Raw genomic sequence first — 26,350 nt, 5'->3', positions numbered from 1 at the left:
ACAAGCTGCAGTTCAAACCTGACAGCCTCACATGGGAGCACAGGAAGGATGCAACTAGCCTGACCCTGCCCACACAGTATTTTGGTGGATTTATCCTGGGACCAGCAATCCAGATTTCTTGCTAAGTGAAAATTAAATATCCTAAGTCACTGTTTTCTGGGTTTCTCTTGCTTACAGCCAAAAGCATCCAAACTGACACATTATACACGACCATCTAAATTGTGATTGGCACTTGCTGGTCTGTCTTCCTAACTAGGCCAACTTTGACAAGCATAAAATAAATGCCTTGTTATTTATCATCTGCCTGTCCTCTAAAGTGCCTGGCAAGGTATAGGATGCCTTAAACCTCTGTTACATGGGAGGCTCATGTCCCCTTTTCTGCCTCCTCCCAGTTCCCAAGAACTAAAACTCAAGCTGACCTACTTGTCTCTCTCTGAACTGTCAGAGATATCTGTGAGGTTGCCTCCCAGCTCTCAGATGGCAGGACACATCTTAATAGCCACTCTCCCTCAATTTTTATCTAAATCAAATGGACATTTTTCAGACTTGAGTTTGGAAGAGCTTTCCGTGACATTCAACATGGATGTCCACTTCTTCCTTTTTAAAACACCAAGTGCCATAAAATGCATTTTGATTTCCTACTGGTCTCTTGTATCTTTGTTTCTTTCATCTTTATGTATTCACCACCCAATTTCAAAGCCTAATTTAAAGCCTTCTTCTCTTCCCACCATGTACTTGCTCCCTGTGCAAAATCGTCTTGATTATGGCCTCGATCATCACCTTCATGTTGATAACTCCCAAATATGTATCTCTTAGCCATGTCCTCTCCCCTGAGCTCAGATGCATATATCCAACTAGCTAATATCTACATATAGATAACCCAAAACCATGTGAAACTCAGTATTTCTGAAACTGAACTCATTATCTCCCCTGATTAATCTGGGTGCAGATGATGGCATCAGAAACGTACCTCAAGCTTAAGAAAAGAAACTGTGTTGGCTCAAGTCACAAGAAAGCCCTTGGACAGAGCTCATCTTAAGCACACCTGGATTAAAGAATTTAAACAAGATTTGTTTCCTCTCCCTCCTTCCCTCCCCTCCCCCACCGTTAATCTCCCTCTAACTCTTTTTCCTCCCACTGTAAACCAGCTTTCTCCATAGGTTGGAACATGCCCAGAAACATCTACAGCACTCCATCCTTCTTGTTCCAAGATCCCAAAAGCAAACACTTCATCTTCACCTCCAACATCCCATGAAAAGTAATCTCATCATACAAGCTTTGGTCACTAAGCCAGTGCTTCCTCCAAGCTCACTGCCACACCAAGGCACCGTGTGCTACAGCCAGGAGAGCTGGATTTTCCTAAAGGGAGATCTAACTAAAAATCACATAATTGGATTAACAGTCCTTCAAAGGACTAGGGCACAGGGTGTGCTGAACAGTTTCTCTGAGCAGATATCCTTTGTCTAACCCAAGGCTGCACTTTTATCTTAGGGAATAAAGTCATCATTCTCCCATGTGATTACAGAAGCCAGGCACTTAAAATTCCTGCTGACTTCATCCTCTCTCATCACCAGAGGCAAGCCAACATCGCAGCCTTTCAGTTTTGCCTCCCAAGTATCATTCAACATCATCTAATCCTTTCCATCTTCATTGCCCCCTTTCCTGGTCTAGGCCACCAGACACTTTGCTTGCACTACTGTAGGTACCTCCTACATGGCCACCCTCTTGTCCCTCCGGCCCATTCCCTACATGGCAACCAGGCTGATCCTTCCGAAGTTGGAACCTAAAGAGGTCACCTATCTGCTAAAACCATTTAACAGCCCTCCATCTCCATCTCTTTGAAGATAAAGCCCCAAATCTTTAATATGTCGTAAAAGTCCCTGCACAGCTACCCTCTCCAGCTTCATCCTCAGCCATGCCTCCCTCTCCTACTGAGCTCTAGCATTCTGGGATTTTAGTTCTTCCAACACATCATCCACCTTCCTGTCATGAGGTTACTGCACATGCTATTCCCTTTGCTTGGATTACCCGCCCCACGAAACATACACATACTCTTACCTCCTATGCATCCTTCAGATGCCACTTCCTTAAGAGTATCCCCGATCTCTCTAATCTTCCAAAAGGTTAGACCACTTGCTATTGTAAGTTCAAATTCACCCTTTGTTGTACTCTTTTCCCTTACAGTATTCATTAGGCTCATAAATTTAACTTTGTTTACCTTGATTGATCATATATATTCCTTGATTGATCATATATATTCACCTGAAAGCAAGAGCCACAAGAGAGCAAGAGTGAACTGCTCTTGCTTACCTGTGCACCCCCAACGTCAAACACAGTGCCTGGCACATTGGAGGCCATCGATAGGAATTGAGAAGCAGGTGTTGAATAATTTCTGAGAGGTATGCAGATTCAAAGTACAGGTTCTGGAGTCAAAGAGGCTAAAATCTTGGGTCAGTCAAAATACAAGGTATGCCACCTTGGACAAGTCACTTGTAATTTCCCTTCTTTATGCCTCAGTTTTCTCACTTATAAAATATAGACAACGCCCTGGCTGGTGTAGCTCAGTGGATTGAGTGCGGGCCTGGGAATCAAGCAACCATGGTTCGATTCCCAGTCAGGGCACATGCCTGGGTTGCAGGCCAGTTCCCAACAGGGGACGCACAAGAGACAACCACACATTGATATTTCTCTCCCTCTTTCCTTCCCTTCCCCTATAAAGATAAATAAATTTTAAAAATCTTAAAAAAAAATTCTCTCTAAAAAAGAAAATAAAATATAGACAACAGTAAGAGTTCATAAGATGATCTACCTAAAACATTTTATACAATGCCTGGAACACAAGTGGCACATGTACCCATTACTGTTAAGTTTAGGCAAGAGCACTGAAAACCCAAAATAACATGGATGAGGCAATACAAAAATATATCTCTGTCTTATTCAGAGGGTTCCCATCAGTTCTTCTGTTTTGCTCTCCATCATTCTTAAGATGGGTTTTCTCACCATCGTGTCAAATTACTGTTCAAGCTTCAACTATCATGCTCACATTCTCATCAACAGCAAGGAAGATTGTCCTCAGAAGGACATTTCTCAGAAGTCACACCCAGCATCTCCTGTAGAATCCCACTGGCCTGAACTTAACCTCATCAGCCACATCAAGCAGAAGGCCAAGAAACAGAGTCCTTATTCCAGATTGTCATATGCCCAACAAAAACTGAGAGACACATAGTAGCCTCTTTCACAAGAACGAAAGAATTCTTACATGGAATTGGGCATTTTATGTCAAGAAATGCTTCCGTAAAAGATTATATAGGCAAATGAAACTACACAAGCACCTACCAGTGCTTCTCATCTTACCACAGTAACAGGTGCACAAGTGTACCTTTTGGATTTTAAAGAAAACCACCACCACCATACCCTAGCCAAACCTTCTTAATCCATGGGCCCAGGCCTCACAGGTCCCCTCAGGAAACTGTCGAGCTCTGGTATTGCCCAATTCCATGACCTCTTCCCTCATCACAGTGGGAGAGGAGCCTCAGAGGTCCTGTCCATTGTTACTCACATATGCCTCCCTGCCTTGGGATTTGCAAAATGCAAACAGGTACCAAGCTAGACTTGTCAGAGTGGCCAGGGCAGTCTTCTGCCTGTAGAATTCCCTACAGGGGAGGTCACAGAGGACAATGCTGACGCAACTTTACGTGACACACTGAAGGCTTTCCCAGCCATCACTAACCACCACCTCAGAAATCATCTTGTTTTAGGCAATCCTACTGCTCCACTTAAATTCACTTGGGAAGCACTCTCTGCCTCAGGAACATGATGCCACCTCCCCCAGGCATCACCTTTACCCTTCTCTCTCCTAGGCGTCAGGGGCTCCTTATTTTGCCTCCGTAACTTGTTTCCTGAGTCACTTTCTTCTCCACTCACTTCTTCTACCTCTCTGACTTTCTGAATAAAGTTTCTCTTATAGTTTGAAAAAATATTGCTTGGGAAAGTTAAAAAAGGAAGTTTTGGCACCCTGGCAGGGTGGTTCAGTTGGTTGGAGTGTTGTCCCTTACACCAAAGGGTTCCAGGTTCAATCCCTGGTCAGGGCACATATGGGAGGGAACCAATCAATGTTTCTCTCTGTCTCTCACTCTCCTACCCTCTCTCTCTAAAATCAATAAACATATCTTCAGGGGAGGATAAAAAAAGGAATCTTTGGCTTCACCGTGAATTCTCAAGTCTTACAGAAAAAAATGATTCTGCAACAGTTCAAAGAGAGAAATAAAGTATTTACTTTTCCCCTCTTTCATGCAGAAGAGAAGGAAGCATTGAGGATCATTTTGATAATAGAAACTAAACTCTAAACGAGAACATCCAAGAATGATAACTACACTGCCTATTTTCCTTCATTCTGTGGTAATTGTACATGGAATCCATCCTTACAATTAAAAGTTTTTATCAAGAGCCAGTACATGCCAGGGCAGAAAAGGGAATGACTTTTACTAAATCTGTATCATTACTTGGAGGCCATGTGCAGGTTTTCCCCAAGAACTTAGAAATAAGATTGTTTTCTGACAAGTTACCAAATATATCAAAGGGTCTCTAACGTTGCACACTGGGGCATATGTCTAAAGGAATGGCCATTCTGTCATGATACAACCCAACAAGGAAACACAATGTCAAGGTTACAGTTAAGGAACATGACCTGTATGCAGTGTTGTGGAAAGCGTATGACAAGGCACCACAGCAAATACAGCTCAGAAGTCAGCAGCTATGGCTGAAGTGTTTCCCAGCTCCGTGACTGTGAGCAAGTTCCTGGCTATCTCTGAGCTGCAGTTTGCTCATCTAAAACATGGGCTAGTAAGAGGCCCCCCTCATAGCATCCTGGAAAGATTAAACCCAGCACTCAGCCTGCTAGATGGTGAAACAGCATGGGGTGTGAACGAACTACAGTAGTGCAACAGTGTTAGTAGTGTCGATAACACCTCATCTATCTGTGTCATCAGACTGTATCAGTGACCACATCTCACTGCACTGTGTGAGCAGCTCAAAGGGAAGGAAACAGCCGACTGCCAGCAGTGGCTCCCTTCAGGGAATGAGGTGGGCAGTGCAGAAGGCAGGATGTAAGCCTTAGAGAGACTTTTACTTTCATTTTAATTTTTTGTCACTGTCTTTTTCTTCTAATACCATGTTACTTCTAATATCATGTTACTTTTACTATAAAGGTTTTTTTTTCAAGGTTGGTCTCTAGGAATTAAACTTTAATTGCATCGCTGAATGGATTACAGCATGGTTATATAAAACTGGTGACACAGATGATCCTAAATCTGAGCAGCTTAGGAAGAATAAGGACAGTAGAGGTGGCACAGGCATCCCAGCAGCTCCCAGGGAAGAGGCAATTTGGGCCCTTAGACCCTCATATACCAGTGTGTCCTCCAGGCTCTTCACTTGGCTTTCAAGCTGCATTTCAGCCTGAGTTTTGTGTCCCCCAAACTCATGCACCTTGGAACGTAATAGATTTGGAGACAGCATCTTTGAAGAAGGAACTCAGGTAAAATGAGGTCACTAAGGTGAGCCCTAATCCAATATGACAGGGATCCTTAGAGGAAAGTGAAATTAGGACACAGACACACAGAGAGCAACCATGCGCGGACACAGGGAGGAGAGGACGGCTGTCTGCAAGTCAGAGAGGCCAGAGAAGAAACTAACCCTGTTCACACCGTGATATGGGACTTTAGGCCTCCCGAGTTCTGAGAATAAACCTCTGTCACTGGGGCCTTCAGGTGTGGTACTCTGCTTTGGCAGCCCCAAGCTGGCTAATACACTCTGGGTAATACACTCTGTTGATGAGTATCCTCCTGTACGTGAATTTTACATTTTCTGTATGTTAACCCATCAAGCTTTCCCTTATGGATTCTGGGTTGTCATTTTGTTCTAAATCTTAATTTGAAAGGACAATGCCATCCCATTATTAAGATATGTCCACAATGCCTTCTGATGTTCTTTATCATTGTTCTTATTATTATTGTGATTGCTGTATGTGGTAACTCTTGTCTAATTGTTTATCTGCAGTTTATTTCTGCAGTTTGTTTGTGGTTATGCCCTACCTCTGGGGTAGCTCATTGTCTATATTACTTTTTACACTCATAAAAATATTGAAATTATGTCACAAAAGTATACTTTAGGCATAGGAAGACGTTCATGATACCACTTTTTAGTGGTAAAAAAGCAAATTATTTTTAAATACATATTTTTGAAAAAACTATACGAATACACACTTTGTAGTTACTGAAAATAGTTGTGGAACAGGTGACACTAAATTATCAGTGATAGCCACCCTTAGGTGACTGAATTTTTAATGCTTTCAGTATTTTCTAATTGTCTTTACTGAATACAGATGACTTAAATAATACTAATTTAAGTGGAATCCTACTGTATTCCAAGGGTTGGGTGGGTCAGAAGACTGGAACACAACTCTGTGCTGAGTACAGAGTCTGACAGTGAGGTTCTGGGCTTCACACCAACTCTTCACAGGATCAGGGTGACCTTGGGCAAGTTATCTGACTATCCCTGCCTCAGTTTCCTCACGTATAAAATGGAGGCAAGAACAGACTCTCTCTTGGTGCTATAGAAAGATATTTCTGATTTATTTTTAAGGAAAATAAAGTGTAATGGGAATAGAATCAGATTTAGAAGATGAAATCTGTTTCCCAGCAGTGTGAATGTACTTAACAGTACTGAACTAATGGTAAACTTAACACTGGTGAGGACGGTAAATTTTATATTTTGTGTTTTTTACAACAATAAAAGAAAAACAAATTAGACTCTGTTTAAAAACGGTAGAGTCTCTCACATGGGGTTGTTACGAGGACTGTTTGGGAAGAGGGTGCACTTCAAAGTTCTTGGAACAAACAACAAGCAACTATCAATGCGCCATGCCACCCTGCACTGGGTGAGGAAGGGCGCAGCCCACCTTCTGGACAGGTGTGTAGGCACAGCAGGGAACAGGCAGAGTCAGGCTTGTGGAGGAGCTGGGTTTGGGGAGCTCTGCACCTCCACATCAGGCACCGTGCACTGACTTTACACAGACCAGGAGTGTCTGTCACAGAGCTTTGTAACAAGGGAAAGATGTATGTTATTACCAAAGTTTTACCAAAGCTCTGTTCATGAAAACACTTTTCCAAAGGCAGCTGTCAACCTCCGGAGGAAGGGGGATTCCTCAGGAGGAACAGGAGGAAGAAATGAGAGAGAAAGCACCGTCTCTGCCACCAGCCCTCCATACAGAGATGGCCCACAGCCAAGGCAGCAGGTCAGAGGAGCTACTTTCTACCCCTCACACTACCTTGAAATAGCCTACCCTTGGAGGGGTTTTCTCTCCCTTTCTTTTTTGAAAAATGTATCGCCCAGAGCAACTCTAAGACCTCAGCTGCCCCACTTGGAGAAGGCGCAGCTGAGTCACTGGGTCCCTGAAGCAACCAGTGCACAGCAGGGCTTGAAAATCAATAGGACTCTGAAGTCAACCCAAGTGCTGAGATGCTGAAACCTCTGCACCCAACTCTAGTAAGCGGACATTATCAACAGCCTTTCATAGCATTAAATATGCAGGTTTACTTTCCAAGCGGCCTCAAAATTCTGTAGCAGAGCTATTTTCTAAGACGCAGAAGTGAAATTTGGTTGCAGAAGTGGCTCCCAGACAATTACAGCTCTGTCTGCAGACGGCTCAAGAGACAGCTGGACTCTGGACACTGGATGGAACAAGATACCAGCACCTTCTCTCACTGAGAAGTAGCACAGGACTGTGGCCAAAACAATGCACCCTAAGTGCCCCTGTTCAAATCCAAGTTGCATTGGTAATGACCTGCGGATCTTTCAGTACCATTGTACAACTCCTTATGCCTCAGTTTTCACAAAAAGACAGTGCCCTACCTCAGCAGAGGTTGCTGTGAGGATTAAGTGACACAGGAGGAATAGGACACACTGGGGTTTCCTTTTAATCATATAAGCAAAGGAAGTTAGCTACTGTTACCAAGAATTTGTAATATGCAAAAGCACAACTGCTGAAAAGCAGAAATCATGAAAGTTAACTCCTTGCATAATCTGCTGGTTATTAAATTTACCTTTTTCTAAAATAAGACTTTTGAGGAAATTTTGAGAATATCTTTAAAAAATCACGAGTAATCTGGAAGAGAACTCAAAAGAAGCATTCGTATATATGGACCTAATGGACACCGGATGACCAACAAGAAGTATTTTTGGTACAACTCCTGCTTCCTCCATCTTGCTCCTCCAGCAGGCAAAGCCTTAAAGAGGAAAAGGCCTGGAGTTTTCTTTTCCGGGAGAATGAGGAAGTTGATTCCCAGTGTACAGGGAAAGGGGGAGGGACCCCACAGCAAACGGGGACAAGTGTCAGGGATGGCTGGAGCTGGAGCCTCAAGAAGGCCTAAGGTCACACGGAAAATGGGTTGGACACTGGGGCTTTACAAGCGCAACTCTGCCTGCTGAGGGACCTTCACAAAGAAACTTCAACATACAATTTGCACATACACACATGAAGAAAACACCATCACACAGGATACCTATGTTTACATCAAGGCCCTAAATATGCCCCAAAAAGTTTCAGAAATTTTAATTTATTTCCATAAAAAAATCTTCCAAAAGCATAAAAATTAAGTCACATGTAAGCCTCTTTTGCAGGCCCTCCCTTAAAATGGAGAAAAATGACGCAGAATCAGGCTGTTCTAGAAATCCCAGGCTGCCCGATTGTTATGCTAAGACTGAAATGCTAGTGCATTCTTCCCTCTCTCCTTGAAGTGCATGGAACAGAAAGACTTAATGGGATAAAACCTTTCACTCACTAGCTGAAGAATTCTCTAGTAAGATATGCAATCCCTTTAAATGTGCACAGGCAGTTTCCAGGGATTGCTCAGGATGTGATGGAAATAGAAAACAGTCTAAATAAATAAATGATGATTTCAGGAGGCAGGTTCTTTAGAATGTTTTTTCAGTATTTAACACATCTTAGGTGCAGAGACTAAACAAGTGTCCTTTCTTGTGTCCCCCCCCCTCTCCATCTTTCCTTTCCCTCCCCCTTTCCTTCCTTCCTTTCTGGGCAGTGAGGCAGGGGGCACCCAGATCTCCCACAGCCACAGGAGCCAGTGGCATTCTCAATGTGTGTTTCTTTCAGCTGTGCTTCAGTGAAAGATTACATCTGAACAGACGAGACTCGAAACACGCATCTGTTGTTTTGGCAGCAGCACCCACTTCCCAGCTTCCTGGCTTTGATAACCATACCCTGTGTGCGTCTGCTTTGGGAAAATGCCCGAATTGCCTCCTCTGTGCCCCAGGAGCACTGACTCCACCTCTGCTCCAGAGAGGGGTGCCTCAAGCTCACAGCCCCTCTAGCAACCAGGACTGGCTGCCCTAAGGAAACAGTTCGCCCCAATGACACTTCAGCTGAGCCATCTGGGATGAAGATGGCGTACTTTTCCTACTGCATTTGGGACAAGAGAAGTGGACTGGCACCCACTGACAACCACAGGGCATGGGTTTTAAGAAAGTAACCAAATGCCTCAGAGGCAGCAGGCCACAAAAGTAAGAAATCTGGTGACATTGTTTAACCCCTAATTAGGCTGCCCCCATCATCCAGAACTTCTTAGATACATAAGCCATTCAATTCCTTTCTGGATCATGCTTGGATCAAATTTTACCTTTAATTTGTGTGTTTTAACCAGAAGAATTGTAGCCAATAGAGTTTCACAGCTAAATCCAAGTTTCCAACCAACAGGAAAATCTTTTTTTAAAGGTGCTCTAATATATTATGATTTCAGACAATTTCTTCTTCTTGGTGGACAAAAGATAGAGATATTGATAAGAAACACAATCCCGCAGTAGCTGGTGTAGCCAGCCTGCAAACCAAAATATCGCCGGTTCAATTCCCAGTCAGGGCACATGCCTGGGTTGTGGGCCAGGTCCCCAATAAGGGGCATGTGAGAGGCAACCACACACTGATGTTTCTCTCCTTCTCTTTCTCCCTCTCTTCCCCTCTGTCTAAAAAAAAAAAAAAGAATAAAATCTTTTTTTAAAGAGTTTGTTTTAAATATGCTTTAAACATCTGTCATGATGTCTATTTATTATTTACTGAAAGTAAATCCTTTATAAAGCCTCCTGTGGTACAGGGGCAAATATGCAGGATTATTTCCGGCGCAAGGAGCCAGAAGCCAGGCACTTTGTACATCTCAGAAAACGCTCTACTTTGGACTCAGCCTGTGTCACCTCACCACCACCTAGTGGCAGTGTGCTTAAATAACAGGGATAGTTGAGCATTCCATAAACATGTTTCAAGGGACCGCCCCAAGCGACATCAAGGTCATTTGGTGGCACCATATCAAAACAAGATCTTCCCACCACAATGGGAGAATTAATAACCAGGAAATTGAGACATCTAGTTCATACTGTGAATGAAGTTGAAGTAACTATGGATTGTGGGCAAATGTTAATAGCAACCCGCAGCAATTTCTAATGAATGGAGCTCTTACTATTAGAAGTGGACAAGGTCAGTCCAGGTGGTACAAGAAAAGGCCATATCGAGGAGGACATGGTTGAACAGAGGCTTGAATTGAAAGTAGGATGCAAGCCATGCAATTATCTAAGCAAAAAGCATTGCAAGTGGATGGAGCAACAAGTGCAAAGGCCCTGAGGCATGGTCATATTTGGCTTCTCGGGTAGAGAGAAGACGCCAGTGTAGCTCAAGCAGAGGAGCAAAGAGAAGGCAGCAAATAAATGTGTCTGGAGAGGTGAGCAGGCATCAGACCCCATAGGGCCCTGCAGACCATGGCTAAAACAAAAATTTATGTATAGGTTGACAAGAAGCCATTGAAAAATTTAAAGTAGGAGTACAATGTGGGTTGCTTTAAAGGGATCACTTACTCCAGTGACCATGTGAAGAGCTGATTACAGAGGGCCAAGAGTGTCAGCACGAATAAGAATAGAAGTCTACTGGAGCAGCCTGGATGAGCCTGAGGCTGGCACAGCAGGTGGTGCCAGACAGACAGATACAGAGAGAGACCAAGACCTGGAGACATGGAGATACAGAGATACAGATCACACACACACACACACACACATAGATATGTGCATCATATGTATATGATACATATATACAGATATGTACATATGTATGTATATCTCCATCTCGTAACCACATTTAGAGTAATAATAAAGTCTTTAAAATCCATAAATAAAACTATTATTTTTCATGTAAAAACAATATGAAGGGGGACCCAAAAACAGAATTATTTATAGAAAATTATGTATTTATTCTTACATGTTTAAACTTCAGTCACCTTCAAAAAACTCTCCATTTGATGTAATATACCTATTGAGACATTTTTTCCACTGCTCAAAAACAGTTTCTCTTCTTTTTTAAAAATTGTTGTTCAAGTACAGTTATCTCCATTTTCACCCCCCCTTGGCTCCCTACCCCACTCATCCCTGACTCCCACCCTCGAACCTACCCCCCTTTGGCTTGGTCCATGGGTCTTTTGTACATGTTCCTTGATGGACCTTCCCTTATTTTACCCCATTATCCCTCTCCCCCCGCCCCTCAGGTTACTGTCGGTTTGTTCTTTATTTCAATGTCTCTGGTTATATTTTGCTTGCTTATTTGTTTCAATGATTAGGTTCCATTTACAGGTTCAAAATGGTTTTTGAACTCATCAATTTTGATGCCTTTTAGTGATTCTGATTTTTTAAAAATATTTTATTTCTTTTTATTATTTTTTTTAGAGAGAGGGGAAGGGAAGGAGAAAGAGTGTGAGAGAAACATCAATGTGTGGTTGTCTCTCACATGGCCCCCACTGGGGACCTGGCCCACAACCCAGGCATATATGCCCTGGCTGGGAATTGAACCACAACCCTTTGGTTCCCAGGTCAGTGCTCAATCCACTGAGCTACACCAGCCAGGGCAGTTCTGATTTTTTTTGTTTGTTTATTTCACCTCTTCCACATAGGCAAAATGTTTCCCTTTAAGGATTTTTTTCATCCAGGGAAACAAAAAAACAACATTGCTTGGGGAGAGATTAGGTGAATAAGGAGAGTAGGGCATGGGGGTCATGCCATTTTTGGTCAAAAACTGCTGAACACTCAGTGCAGTGTGGGCAGGTGTGCTCATAAATCACCCATCATGAAATGGGCAAATGCGCTGAAGTCCTCAAACAAATTCAATGCAGTTCTTCACAACACAGCAGCTACACTGATACAGAGGGGTTCCTACAATACTCACCAAGTGGGGGAAGCCTGTACTACAAGGTGCCTGCCCTCTAGAAGGTCATTTCAAGTTTTGGGGCACTCCTTTGTATAGGCAAGTAAAAATTTTTTTTCTATAGGTAAAAGAAAAAAAACTTGCGAGAGTAACATTCATGACTGAAGTTTAGAAGATGCAAACTCGTGAACCAGGTAAATTTTATGTGCTCTAAAATATCCTGTGATCTTCTAAACTAGTTCTATGTTCCACATTCTATTACACACACACACACACACACACACACACACACACACACACACATACACACATCCTTCTCAATTTAGTTTACCCTCCAACTGATTTACTTCCTGAGAGAGGAGAATAAAAGGAGACCCAGTGTGACCACACCCTTGCATTACTACTTTAGTAGACAGCTGACTGTCCCCCAACTTTCTCTCCCCTCCTTTTTGGGCACAGAGACACTCATATGTTCCCCAGACTCCACTGCAGCTGGACAAGCCACACCACAAAATCTCCCTGACAAAATGAAAGCAGAAGCTGAGTGGCACTTCTGCCTTGCTTGTGTACATTTCTTCCTGGACTTCTGCCCTTACTGTAGTCCTGCTGCTGGGATGCACATCGTGCAAAGGAGGAACACCTGTAAGGCAGGGAGAGGTTCTCAACCACAGGTGACGTTGCCCTAGGGGACATGTGGCAATGTCTGGAGACATTTTTGGCTGTAATATTGGGGGTGAGGACCAAGTTCCTGAAATCTTCAGGGCAGAGAGACCAGAGATGCCCTTCGATGCCCAGGACAGCCCCCCACGACAAAGCCCGTCCTGGCCCAGAATGCCAATGCTGCTAAAGTTGAATAAGCTTGCTCTAAGGCCAAGTTTCTCAACTTCTGTGCACAATAAATACCTAAAGATCTTCTTCAAATGTCAAGTCTGCTCTAGAAAATTTGGGATGGGGTCTGATTTTCTGCATTTCTAACAAGCTCCCTGGAAGATGGTGTGGCAACAAGATGGAAAGACTAGAACTTGAGTCTCTGAAGGACCTTCTGGAGCTCCACTCTCCCTGCTCTCTCCCCACCTCCCCTCCCCCCCCCCAGTCTAGACTGGCTGAGTGTTCACACGGGACTGCTATTCCAACACACACACCTGTGTACCTGAACGCACTGTTTTGGGCTTGGGTCCCTCTGAGCATTTGGTCACCATGCAGCACTACACGTGTTAAATATGGACTTCACTGCGTAGGAGAGAAACCATCTATCTTATTGAAGCTGCTCTAAATTGGGTCTCTTGGTGGCAGAAGTTTGGTTTTTACTCTAACTAGAGTGGTGCCATCTGCAAATAGTGGACATTTACAACTATGTTGCTGTTTGGCAAGAGACCTTACAAGTCTCAGAGGTGCTATTATCCAGAAACAGAGAAAAGGCAAAGGGAAGAAAAAAACTCAAGAGACTGACTGCTAGAAGTGTCTGAGGAGAGTGTATTGTTATTGTCACAAATGGCCACCAACTGATTGGCTTCACGGTTCTGGAGGTCAGAAGTCTAGAAGGGTCTCCACAGGCCAACACCAGTGTCAGCAGGGCTGCCTTCCTTCCAGAGACTCAGAGGAAGAACAATTCCCTTTCCTTTTCTAGCTTCTAGAAGCTGTCTGAATTCTTGGCTCATGGCCCCTCCCTCTATCTTCAAAGCCCATGACAGCAGGCTGAGCCCCTCTCACGCTGCCATCCCTCAGGTTCTAGCTCTCCTGCTTCCCTCTTCCGTGCACAAGGACCCCGCGATTACACTGGGCCCATCCAGAGAACCCAGGACTATCTCCCATCTCTAGGTTCCCTGTTAGCCATCACAGTTCCAACTGCAACTGAACCTCAATCTCCCTTTGCCACATATTCAAGCATACTCACAGGTTCTGGAGGTTAGGACAGGTTATCTGGGTGGGACGGGGGGCATTACGCTGCCTTCCATAGTTTAGAAAGGAGGCGAGTCAGGCATCCAGAGGTGGGACATAAATATGCCAGCCTGGGAAACACGGGCAAGGTGTGCCAGAGGAAAGGGATGACAGGTCAAAAGAGAACAAAATGAGACTCTTCTGGTCACTCCAAAGCTTCTCATCCGCAGAGTGACCCTAAAAAGCAAATGTGGCCTGCAGCTGAGTCAAGGAGAGGAGTTAAAGTGACAGAGGTGCTCCAGGAATCCTGGGCATGTTTATGCAGTCTGCCCTCACAAGGTTTGATATCCATGGCCTATAATGTTTTTCTGTAAATTAAACTTCTTAATCTAACTTTATGATAAGAGTGCTTGTCCTGTATTTCAGGTACTCCCTGGAGTGCAACATTCCAGAAAAGCAATTACCGGGGGGATTCATGGAAACGTGCATGGATTAGTAACGACTGACACACACGGGCAAAGCAGATCCCAGCACATCACTATTACCCTATCCTTGCAGAATCACTGCAGAGTTATTAGAAGCTGTTTTCCCATTGTAGAGATGAGAAAACAAGGGCTCAGAGGCTACATATGCACCTATGCACACAAAGCAAGGTAGACACAGAACTCAGGCTCAGATCCCTAATTTCTGATTCCGCGTTTAGCTTTATTTTTCAAAATACCACAAAGCTCTGAACAGCCAAAGTGTCCTATGACAGAGGCACTCTGGCGGTTTGACTCAAATGTTTCCTTGGCTCCCCACACCTCCAACCCCTCACAGAAGGCTTAACCTGGAGGCACAGGGGACGGTGTACCTACACCTATAGGGAGTGACAAGTCAAGCATAGGGCCTCAGTGTAATGGTTTGATTATTAAGTGATGATTATGCAGTTTTAATAATGCACTTAAAGAAACAAAATCCCAACTGATCTTGGAGCATAACAGTCTACCAGGAATAACCCAAGTTCCCCTAAAACTTAGGCAGTGAAAGCAACAAAGGCCAAAATCCAAAAGCCACATGTTACAGTGAAAAAAAAAAAAAACCCAGCTCACAACAGCCTGCTACGTGACCCCGGGACTGCTGTCACTCGCGTTGAGATCTCATTCTCTTTATTGGTTACAATGGCATAACAAGGTATCAACTTTATCAGGCTGCTGTGCAGAACAATTGAGACAATGCCCTGTGTTATAGGGACCTTTTAGAAAGAATGTCTAGCCCACATAGCTTGTTTGAGTGAGTTTATCTTTCCTACACCCAAAGTAATCTTGCAGAAATAGTACGAGATAGAACTTAGAACAGTCGTCAGCCAGAGTTACCAAAAAATGTGTTACTTCTCTTCAGAAGTTTCTGGAAGACAACTTAGTACATAGAAGGCCTGCCTTTCATTCATTGCTTCATAATTAGTGATTAATAAATTACCATTATTGAGTGTCTAATGCGTGCCAAATACTGTTTTGGACATTGGCAACAAAGAAAATGGAAAAGACCCCTGGTCCTATGTAGTTTATCTTTTAGTGAGAGAGAGAGAAATTTAAATTAGGATGACGTTGGAGAGCAGTACACACTGCAAAGAAAACAAAGCGTCAGAAAAAGCTCAGATGTGGAGAAAGGTCTTTAAATTAGGAAGCTGGGACATATCTTTCTGAGGAGCTGAAATGTGAACAGTCATCTGAAGGTTAGATAAGGAGACACCTTCAGCTTCGGAATCAGGGGACTGAGTATCCGGGAGGAGACAACAGAGAATTAAAAGGCCCTAATGTGGGGATGAACTTGGTCCCAGAACAGAAAGGAAGCCACTTTTATGTTGGGACAAGACCCTCCCACCCTTAATGAGCCTATGCTGTGGGCATTCCAATAGGTCTGCACACAGGGACCCAAAGCTCCTGGACAGTAAAACTGCTTAATAACTGACATTAATTCCCATAAGTCCAGAAGACACCTCCATGGTGTGAAAGACCCCTGTGACAAGTAAAAGGACATGCTGTATGTTTGGCATCAAATACTTGTAGTTTGAATCCCAACTCCACATTTTGACTGCCCTGCGCCTCAGTTTCCTCGCCAGTAACACATGGGCAAAACAGTACCTGTCTCACCAGGTTCTTGTAAAGACTGAATGAATCCACTGCATGGAACAGAGCCTGGCACGTGCAAGTGCAGTATGTGTTTACCACCACTACTGCTGCCCCGACTCTTACTACTGCTGCTACTGTTACCCCAGCTGCTCTTTCCACCACCAGTGTTACTACCACAGTTATGGTTACACTGCTACTGTCATACCATTGCTACTGTCGTCACCACCACTACTGTTGCCAGGCCAATACTGTTGCCATGCTGATACTGTTATTCTTTCAGGTCTAAATCTTTGTCTTTGTGGTTCATTAAAAATAACCATTGCTTGTCCCTGGTTTGTTTTTTGCTTTGTAACTACAGAAATGCATATAAATTTACTAACTTTCACCAACTCAACTGCTAATCCATACCTGTCTGGGCACAGTCCTACCACCCCTAAATTCAGGATATAACCACCCCACCAAGGATTTATAACACTGTTTTTGAATCTAAATAGTAACAGTTGTCTTACCATCCTCTCCTCAATCAGACAAAGTGTGGAAAGTAAAGGAATCATATGAATGAAGCCCAGCACTTTGGCCATGCTCACATAAACAGTATTTTCAGACCACTCTCAAGCACAGTGCATGTGTCTCCATCTAGCAGCAAAGGACTCCAGTAAAAAAGGCTAAAGAGAAGGGGAGGACAGAAAGATACAAAGAAGAAAATGCTATCCTAGAGAAAGAGGTCTTTCTCCATTTGCTCCTCTATGTTAATGCCCCTCAGTAAAGTACTGAAATTTTGTTCTTATAAATCCCTTGCAATTTTTGCTAAATATATTCCTAGTTATTTTGTCTCTTTGGTGATTCTATAAATAGAATATTTTCTTTCATTATGTATTTTCAAAACTGCTGGTGTAGGCATATAGGAAAACTATAGATTTTGCACAATTTTCTTGCCAGTCACCTTAATAAATCCTCTTATTGTTCCTAATAGAGGTCATTAGTTATTTAGGTTTTCCAAAGAGAGATTAACTCACTAGCAAATGGTGATAACTCTATCCCCCCCACTTTTTTCCCCACATCTAACTGTATTATTTATTAATTTCTGAGCAAATAGCAGTAAATAGTAGTAAATGGCAGTGACAACCACGGGCACTTGGTCTTGCTCTGAAGTGTGGGAGTATTTCTAGTATTATACCACTAAATGTGACGCTGGGTTTGGGAATGATCCTGTTTTATCAGGAAGTTGTATTAAAAACCAGAAATAGATGCTTAATTTGATCAGATGTCTCTTTTTAGCATCCATTAAACAAATCCTAAATTTTTTTCTCATTCACCCATATTAAGAATAAATCAAATTATTAGATTTTTCTAAGATTAAACCATCCTTCTATTCCTGGAGTAAATCCTACTTTGTCAGGACTTTTCTGACCTTGTAATCAGTTATTCATCCCTTTCTTTGCCCCGTGAGCTCTTTCAGGTCACTGGACATGACTGATTCATGTCTGACCCCGCACACAGTTCACAATCGATACATGTTCAATGAATGAATAAGTACATGACTAAAATAAAGGCATGATTCTCCCAAATTATCCCACTGTTCCTCTTCCTGGGTTAAAATCCTCAGAGAGATCTTGTGCCTGTCCCAGAATGGTCCTGCATATGTTTAATGAAAATGAGGTTTAATTGACCCCCACCTCAATTTCTGTGGGGACCCTATTCCTTATGGGATGAATGAGACTAACTCTGCTTCCCGGCTCCTACCACCACCCTGAACCAAGGAGGGGCTGCTCCACCAGGACTGACTTCAGTGCTATGTGACTGCTTTAGGAATGGGTGCACAGCCCAACTGGCACCAAAGACATCTTCAGGAATTTCTTACAGAAGCTCTTGAGGAAAATTATTTTCAAAATAATCGATAAACATAAAATATGTTTGTCTAGGGTTGCTGCTTACCAGCTTGCCTAAAATGTGGTGAGACAACCTGTCTGAGAATGAAGCGAGGCAGACTCCACCACGACAAAGAAGGGACAGAGAGAGGGACCTAATGACATCATTGAGCTCCTGGATCCAGCTTTTTTTCTGAAGCCGATTACCACCTAGACTTCCTAAGTACATAAGCCAATAAATTACCTTTTCTGTTTATAATACGATTTTATATCCCCAAGTAAAAGTCAAAAAAAGTTAAATGAAAGCAATCCTAATTACTGTTAAAAAATCAACCACTTGCCTTTAATTAATGGCAAGATGGGCTGAAAGGTTCCATCAGTGAATTATAATTTCTGATTCAAATTACCAAGAAGGTTACAGAGGTCCTTGCTAACCCACAGAAATCAGTGGAATCAAGAGATTACTGTAACAGGTTGATGGTTCAGTTAGTTCCAGAGCCACCATCACCGTCCATTATGTACAACCAAAATATTTAAAACTTTCTGACATAGAGCCCTAGCAATCATCCATTTCCCTAAAGTCTCCAGGCCTCTCTCCTGACTTGATTTAAAAGTGAAAATAAAAATAAATTAATGTTATGATGGCAGGAGAACACCAGTGAAAGAAGCCGAATCTCAGGACAGGGGTTTCACGGGGGTCTTCCCGAACAGTCCTGCACTCTCAGAAAAGGGAGGGCAGGCACACGCTGTCCTAGGCAAACAGCTCTGACTTCTCCTGCGGGCCTGAGGGAATGTTAGCGCCCCCTTCCACAACTCCTCCGCATCCTGGAGATCCCTGGCTTCAGGAAATCAGGCACTTCTCCTCCTCCTGCTCAAGTTACAAGAGACCTAATTCTGGAATCCAGTTTTGATTATTCTCTGGAGAGCTACTTAAGAGCTGCTTCAGGGTTTGAAATCCCTCATTCAGACATAATCTTGAAATAAAAGACTATTCAAATGAAAAATGCATTACAGCTTTCTCTTTGGGACCTTCAGGACTGATGAGGTAAAAGGAGGAAATTGAAGGAAAATGAAGAAGAAAAGCAAAGAAAAAGAGAAACTGGGGAGGAAAGAGGAAAGAAGGGAAAAGGGGAATCAGCTATACCACAAATCCTGTGTGGGGCACTTTGACTGCCATTTTATTTCATCCTCACATAATCCCTCGGAAGTAATATGGAGCCCATTAGGCAAATGAAGATACTGAGGTTTGGTGACATTAAGTAACTCGTCCACTGTTACACAATGAGGATGAGTGGATTCAGAATCAAAGATACAGAAACATTATCCCAACAGTGGTGTTCCTACTCTACCATTTTCTTCCCCTGAGTAACACAGAAATTGGTTCTAGAATCAAAGTATTTTAGTGAATGAATGGGCAGGCCCTATGGAGACAACACTGTCTCGTCACCTGAAAAAAAAAAAAAAGATGAGCCCCGGCTTGTGCAGCTCAGTGGATTGAGCGCAGGCCTGCGTGCGAACCAGAGCATCACCCTTCAATTCCCAGTCAGGGCACATGCCTGGGTTGCAGGCCAGTTCCCAGCAGGGGATGCACAAGAGGCAACCACACATTGATATTTCTCTCCCTTTCTCTTTCCCTCCCCTCTAAAGATAAATAAATAAAATCTTTAAAAAAAAAAACAAAGATGAAAGAGACAGAGGTTAATTGAGTAACCTGTCTGTCGTCCAGCAGAGCTAGTATGTGGCAAAGCAAAACCTAGAACCCAACTTTTTTAACTCTGGCCAGAATCTATTATTTATAAGCACAATTTATCTGTATGGACCAAATATGGGCACTCTTGATTAGTAAGTGAACAACTGAGAATTTGTATCACCTTCTAGAAAGTGTTTATTAGGAACAAATGGGAAATGTATTTATGAATTGTCTTTTTCTGCTTCAATTCTCCTGTTTATCTATGGCCTCTTTTGTTGTTGCAAAATATCCAGGAGGTATTTTCCCCATGCTGTTGCAAGATTTGGGAAAAAGGGAAAAAGTATAAACTAAAACAGCACATGTAAGCAACAATTCTGGCAACTGCCAAGGGGCTACGTATCCCTATTACTTTCTGAAATGGGCTTAAAGCAGTGGATGCCAAGAGGTAGCCAGCTGCCAGTGCCCAGAGATGGGTTTTGTTTGCCTAACACTGTTGGCCTACACAATACTTTTAAGAAACTTCATTCTGTTGCCAACATTAAAAACCAGATTTCACATTAAAACCTAATGACCACTTCCTCTCACCGAGTGGGAGAGTCGGTAACCCTGATACAACACCTGAGCATGGACAAGAGAAGCGGGAAGCAAGGGGTGGACCCCCTTCAGACAGAAGGTACACACTCCTGTTTCTTCCAGCTGGTTCACTCCACTAGTTTAGAGGACTCCTGTGGGCCCTCAGTGACCCCTGGTTTAAAAGGTTAAGCAGATAGAGATGGCAAAGCCAATGTTCCCCAAAGCATACCCAATAAAGAGGCATTCCAGCCAACATTACAGCAGCACGACAGAAAGAAAACCGTAGGAGACCAAGGTGATTTGGGAAATGGGAAAACCCAGTTTGGGCCCATTTGGGTTTCTGTTGTAGCACACTCATTCTTCGTTTAGAAAATATATTCGCTTGCATTATTTCCTTTACTCCTCCCAACAATCCCGCAAGGAAGAAATGACAATCAGATAAACAAACTAAAGCTTAGCGATGTTAAATCAGTCACCCAGTCAAAATCATCAACTAGTAAGTGAGAAAGCCAGATTTTGAACAAAGTTTGGTTCTGCTACAAATGCTATGCTTTGGAAATAATAAAAGAACACTCTGGAGGTCCTCAAGGCTTATTTCCACCTCAGGACCTTCGCACTTTCTATTCCCTCACTTGAAAACCTCTCCACCCAGATCTTCACATGGGAGGACCTCACTCCCTCACTTCATTTCTAACACCACCACAGAGAAGAGCTCCCAGATCATTTGATTCAAAGCGCAATAAGGCATGTGTGCACCAGTCACTCTCTAAGCCCCTGCTGCTCCAAGTGAGGCCCAGGAACCAGCAGTATCATTATCACGTGGGACGTTAGAAACACGCGATGTGAGGTCCCTCCCCAAAGCTGCTGAATCCGAATCTTCATGTTAACAACATCCCCCCCAGACGATCTGTGCATGTTTACAGTTTAAGACCACTGCTCTACAGGAGCCCTGCCCAGTGGAAATGAAATGTGAGTAATAAGTGTAACTTTAAATGTTCTAGTAGCCACATGAAAAAAGGTAAAAAGAAAGTCTGTTGGTTTGCTGTCTCTCCCTAACCCACCCCCTGCTGAAACGTCAGTTCCAGAACCGGTGCTTCATCACTCTTGCTCACCACTTTATCCCAGGAACCTGAAACAGTACTAGAAACATGGTAAATATTAATAAATGTTCGTTGAGTGAAACACTATAGGAAGAAGAAGACCCTTCTAGTGTGTTATGTGCAGCAGTGTGGGGCAGGGGAAGAAACTCTGCAATGGGATAGACTTGGTCATTTCACCGTGGACTAGCTGAGAAACCCTCAGCAAGTTTTTACCTCGGGAGCCACCTGTGAAAGAGCAGAGTTGCCGTTATGCTCACAGCCTCATCATGACACTCAAATGTGATCGCATGTTTATAAAACGCCAACCACCACAATGACAGGCATTCAATAAATGCCAGTGTCTTGTCCTTCTTCCATCTCTCAAGATACCCAGGTACAAAGAATGCTGTTGGCCACTTTCCTTTGGGGAGTATGACAGTGACTACTGAAACCGTCTCCTGACAGTATCTTCCCCAAGCCAGTGTGACGTGTGTATTAACTGTGTGCAGTAACGACAACTTGAAACCATGGAGGATCACTTTCCATCACCCTGGGGCTGAGTAGTTTTCAAAAAGCAAGGTGGTCATGGTCACTCTACAGTCTAAACCACAAGGGAGGAAACAGCTCCAGCTGCCTCTGTCACTTTGCTGAGTTCTGCCATGACAGGCCTGCCACCAGGTTCCCTCCCTTAGAGGGGTTTAAGGCCTCTGCCCAGACAGCTTGTGGCAGCTTTTATTGAAAAGCACATTGTAGCTTTGCCCTTTTATTGTGGCAGGGGTGGGGGTGGGAGGGGAGGAGAGGGTGTAATATATTTCCCCCAAGCCTCCTTATTAATCGCTGGCCTGGGTTGGTCCACAAACAGAAGCTTGCTTCTCTGCAGCTGTAACACAAACACCTAATCCAAGAGACTATCTCGGCCTGAAAATCTAATGCACATGTTCTAATCCCAAATGTTTTTAAATCGCATTAGATCAACAGCACAGGAGAAAGCAAAACATGGATTTACACACAAATGGAGTGATACCGAATAAAGCTGCTAGGGCTGCTTAGCTGGATATGAGGAAAGCCCAGACCAGCTCTGCAGAGAGCAGCCCCCATTTCTTTTTTCTCCCCCTCTTGCAGAAAACACAAACCTCAGAAACACTCGCAGAATTAGTAGGCCATTGGGAAGCACATTGCAAAGAAAAAAAAATAAGTACAAGGAGAATCAAACCCTCGAATTTAATGGGGCACATAGAAGAGTAAGATTCCAGACAGGATACATGGAGTTCGGGAAGCAAGTGGAACCATTTCCGTCCAGAGGCCACCACTGAAAAGATGGAATCACACCAAGGAACCAAAATCAAGGGTCTCTGCTCCTAGTCTGAATCAGTGGCACTGCTTCCTCTCTACAATACAGTGAGGATGTCACGCCCTCTTCTCTCACGGAACAGAGAAACAGGAGCCTGCAACAGAGCTAAGGTAATTCCCACAGGTACCCTGAAAGCTCTGCTATCCCTAGTAAGGTGAAAGAGATGACCAAGTCATCCCAGCACACGTGGCCCCTGTGCGTGCGAGGGCTTTCTGGGAGTCATCTCAACACCCAGGCGTTGGTGGCTACGATTCCCTCTGCATCTGATAGTTCTTCTCCAGCACTTCCAGTCTCACGGCTAAGCCACGTAGGGACCCACCGCTGGTGAGAGCCTGGGCTAGGGGCCGAGGACACAGAGACACCACACGGTCCTCAAGTTCCATCTACATTTCTGCAGTACAACATCTCTAAGGGTAGCTACCAAATGCTGACGCTGAGCCCCAAACACCACAGTGCTGAGGTACCTTCCACAGCCAAGTCCTGACAGCCAGGTAGTTTATGTATCTTCTTGTACAGCCTAATGTAAACGAACATCCAAAAAACCAGGCATCTTCTATCCTTTCGGTCAGAATGTCCTCCAGACCCTACTGTCGGACTTCTGGACATGCATTCCACCACACCCTCCATCGACCATCAACTTTATTGTAAGTCATCTCAATCAAACACCCGCTTCTGCTTCCAGCTGCTGCAAAGCTACCCAAACACACTTTGGAAAGATCTGATCATTATGCCATGCCTCCCTCTTCCCAAGAACACTTCTCACAAGATATACGGCTTTAAAATTAGAAGTGGGGGGAAAAGCCAGTTACCCTCATAAGACCAAAGCTCCCCCCAGAAGAAGCCAGGACCTTCCCACAACCAACGATTAACTGGACCCTCCCCAGACAACATGCCCTTTTTCTGTGCTTTGCTATGGTTGCATCAATCATCCTAACACCTTTTTAATGGTAATTGCAAACTGGAAGTCATGGCTTGTGATGTTCTAAATACTGATTTTCCAGTTAGATTAGGCATTTGCTGTTTTATATTTTGATAGGAAGGGACTGTGTGAAGCTGCCTAAAATACTGCAATTAGTTCTGTGTGTTGAAACAGACATGACTTTAACAGACACATTTGCTGTTTCCTTTCAATGTGCTGGAATGTTTATGCCTAAGTGTACTTCTTTTCAGTTTTCAAAGCACAAGGCATATTTTTAAAAGTAGGGTGAAAAGCAATCACAGTGCACACATTCATTATATATTTCTGAAGTTATTGCTAAAACTTTCCCAGGATGTAAATTGAAACTTAAGAAGCCCATCGCTCTTCAACAGGAAAGCAACTTGTTAGGAAACAATCTTTACCTCTTGGCTCTGTTAACATGATAACATCACTTTAACAGGGAAAGCCTGTGTTTCTGTTTGACAATTGCAATTAATTACTGAGATGCAACAGAGATGGGGCCAACCAGCCAGATCTGTTTTCCAAAGGGATATAAAACAGGAGGAAAGAGGGAAAGAAAAAAAAAACCGAAGCAGGTTTGCATTCGGGCACCCACACCAGTGCTGTTTTAAATGTTACGGCTGGCAAGAAAGATGGGTTATGAATTTATTTCACCTACGCTAAGTTTCTAGTGGCCTGTTCTCCCTTTCTCTCACCGCTGGCAGAGGGTGGGGCAGGAGGGAGGGGAACATCTGGCGAGAAGGAAGCTCCAGTCTTGCGAAAGGGCAGGGGTGCAGGGCATGAGTCCTCTTAAGGCACCACTGTCACGTCCACATTAATGCTCCAGCGGCAAAGACAGCCCAGCGTTCACTGAGCCACAGGCGACAGAAAGTCCTGGAGCTGGGGAACATCCTCAGTCTTTACTAGAAAGTCCGAACTTGGCAGCACCATCTTTTTAAAGGTTCCCTGCTCATTTTTCTCTAACCTGAACATACTTAAAGTTGGATTCCAGCCAAGCAATGGGTTCGAAGGCAATTTTGTGAGGTTCCCGGCCATCTCAAAGTCCTTTAGTCAGCAGCGCTGTCCTGCCTCACTCCTCAGCATGCCCGTCCGGGCATGCTGAGAACACAGAAGCCCAGAGCCTCTCAAGAGCCTGGGTTGGGGTACACTCTGAGGGCACGAGGGCTCGGGTCGCCCCGCGTGAAGCTGCGCAGATTCGGAAAGCAGCTACCTGGACCAGGAGCCCAAGCGGACAGAGCCCACTGCCACCTTCTGCCCTCTCCTTTAAATAAAGTGATTCCTAGCTGGGCCCCCGCCCTCTCCGCCGCGCCCCACGCAACCCCGCCAGGGTTCGCTAAGTCCTCGTGGAGCGCAGGACCATCAGGACGGCGCCTGGACTTCCCCTCTGCGTCTCCCCACCAGCCAAGCCCGGGGTCCTACCTGTACCACTCCAGCCCCTTCTCATAGTTCCTGTCGAAGAAGTGTGGCTCTACGCCCACCGCCCGCACGTCCGGGTGTACGCGGATCGCCTCCAGCAGCGCGCGGGTCCCCCCTTTCTTGACACCGATGATCAGCGCCTGTGGCAGCTTCTTCTCCCCGTAGTCCGGGGTGCTCGCGGCGCCATCCCGCTCGCTACTCCCGTTGGCCGCCCTCCGGCCTGCGAGGTCTTCGTCCGTGGTGCTGGACTCCTGCGCTTCCCTCTCCAGTAACAAGCTCTGAGCCGTGGTCATCTCCCTGGGGGCCTGCGGGGGCCGGAGCCAGGCGTCCCGGGCGCCACCGCCGCCGCTGCCGCCGCTCGCCAGCCCCCAGCCGTCGGCTCCGGGGGCGGCAGCCTGCTCACGGGGCTCCGGCGGCTCCCGGAGGCTCGCGTTGTCCGGCGGCGGCGCGGGCGGCTGCGAGGGGGCGCCGAGGCGCACGGGGGGAGGCGGCAGAGAGGGCGGCGGCGGGCTCCGCGGGGGCTCGGCGGCAGCGCCCGCCGGCTCCTGCAGTGCCAGGGGGAACTGCAGGGATCCCGAGCCGCCCAGGAGGCTGTAGCACAGGTAGGTGACGGACAGGGACAAGGTGCACATAAACAGCAGCTTCCGCGCTGGCGGCCCCTTAGTCAAGGAGCCGGGCGGTGGCGGCGCGGCCAGAGGTGGAGGCAGAGGCGGAGGCGGAGGAGGTGCGGGCCACCGGGCCATCGCGGCTCCCGGCTCGCGGCGGCGGCGGCCCCCAGCGCTGCCCGGACATGGTTTCAGCCGCCGCCCCCGCCGCCGCCGCCACCGCCGCCGCTGCTGCCCAGCCGCCCGGGCTGCATGGAGCGACTCCGCTGCGCCCCCGGCCCTGGCCGCTGTCCCGCTGAGCCGCGGGGAAGCCCGGCCGCATGGCCCCCCTACCCGCTCTGTCCGCGGAGTCCCGGTGGTCCCCACCACCCCCCCTCAGCCTCTGGCAAGGGGACCGAGGGGGGCGCGCGGACCCGCCGGCTGCACCTGCTCTGCCTGCAGCGCCTCCTTTTCTCGGCTGGACCGCGGGTCCTGTTTCAGCCTCGGCCGCCGCTGTACGCTGTTGCAGCCCCGAGTTCCATCCCCGCTGCTAACTTTCTGCTGGGAGAGCAGAGCGGCGCCGAGTGGAGGTCTGGGGCCGGGCGCGCGCCTCGCGCCG

At 45.3% G+C, this 26,350-nt stretch overlaps 1 protein-coding gene across 1 annotated transcript in view; it reads right to left on the bottom strand.

Annotated features, from left to right (window-relative positions):
• HS3ST4 (heparan sulfate-glucosamine 3-sulfotransferase 4) overlaps window positions 1-25,890 on the bottom strand; it is a 438,392-nt gene extending 412,502 nt beyond the window's left edge. The window contains exon 1 of the mRNA XM_053671476.1: window positions 25,151-25,890. Coding sequence (XP_053527451.1) covers window positions 25,151-25,890 — 740 coding nt within the window. The remainder of the gene's footprint in view (window positions 1-25,150) is intronic.
• Between the last annotated feature and the right edge of the window lie 460 nt (window positions 25,891-26,350).

This window comes from Artibeus jamaicensis, unplaced genomic scaffold (genome assembly GCF_021234435.1).
Source record: "Artibeus jamaicensis isolate MK-2021 breed Jamaican fruit bat unplaced genomic scaffold, CSHL_Jam_final contig_700, whole genome shotgun sequence".
In the NCBI taxonomy this organism is placed as follows: domain Eukaryota; kingdom Metazoa; phylum Chordata; class Mammalia; order Chiroptera; family Phyllostomidae; genus Artibeus; species Artibeus jamaicensis.
The sequence above is the reverse complement of the archived record's forward strand: the minus strand, read 5'-3'. Positions and strand labels throughout refer to the sequence as shown.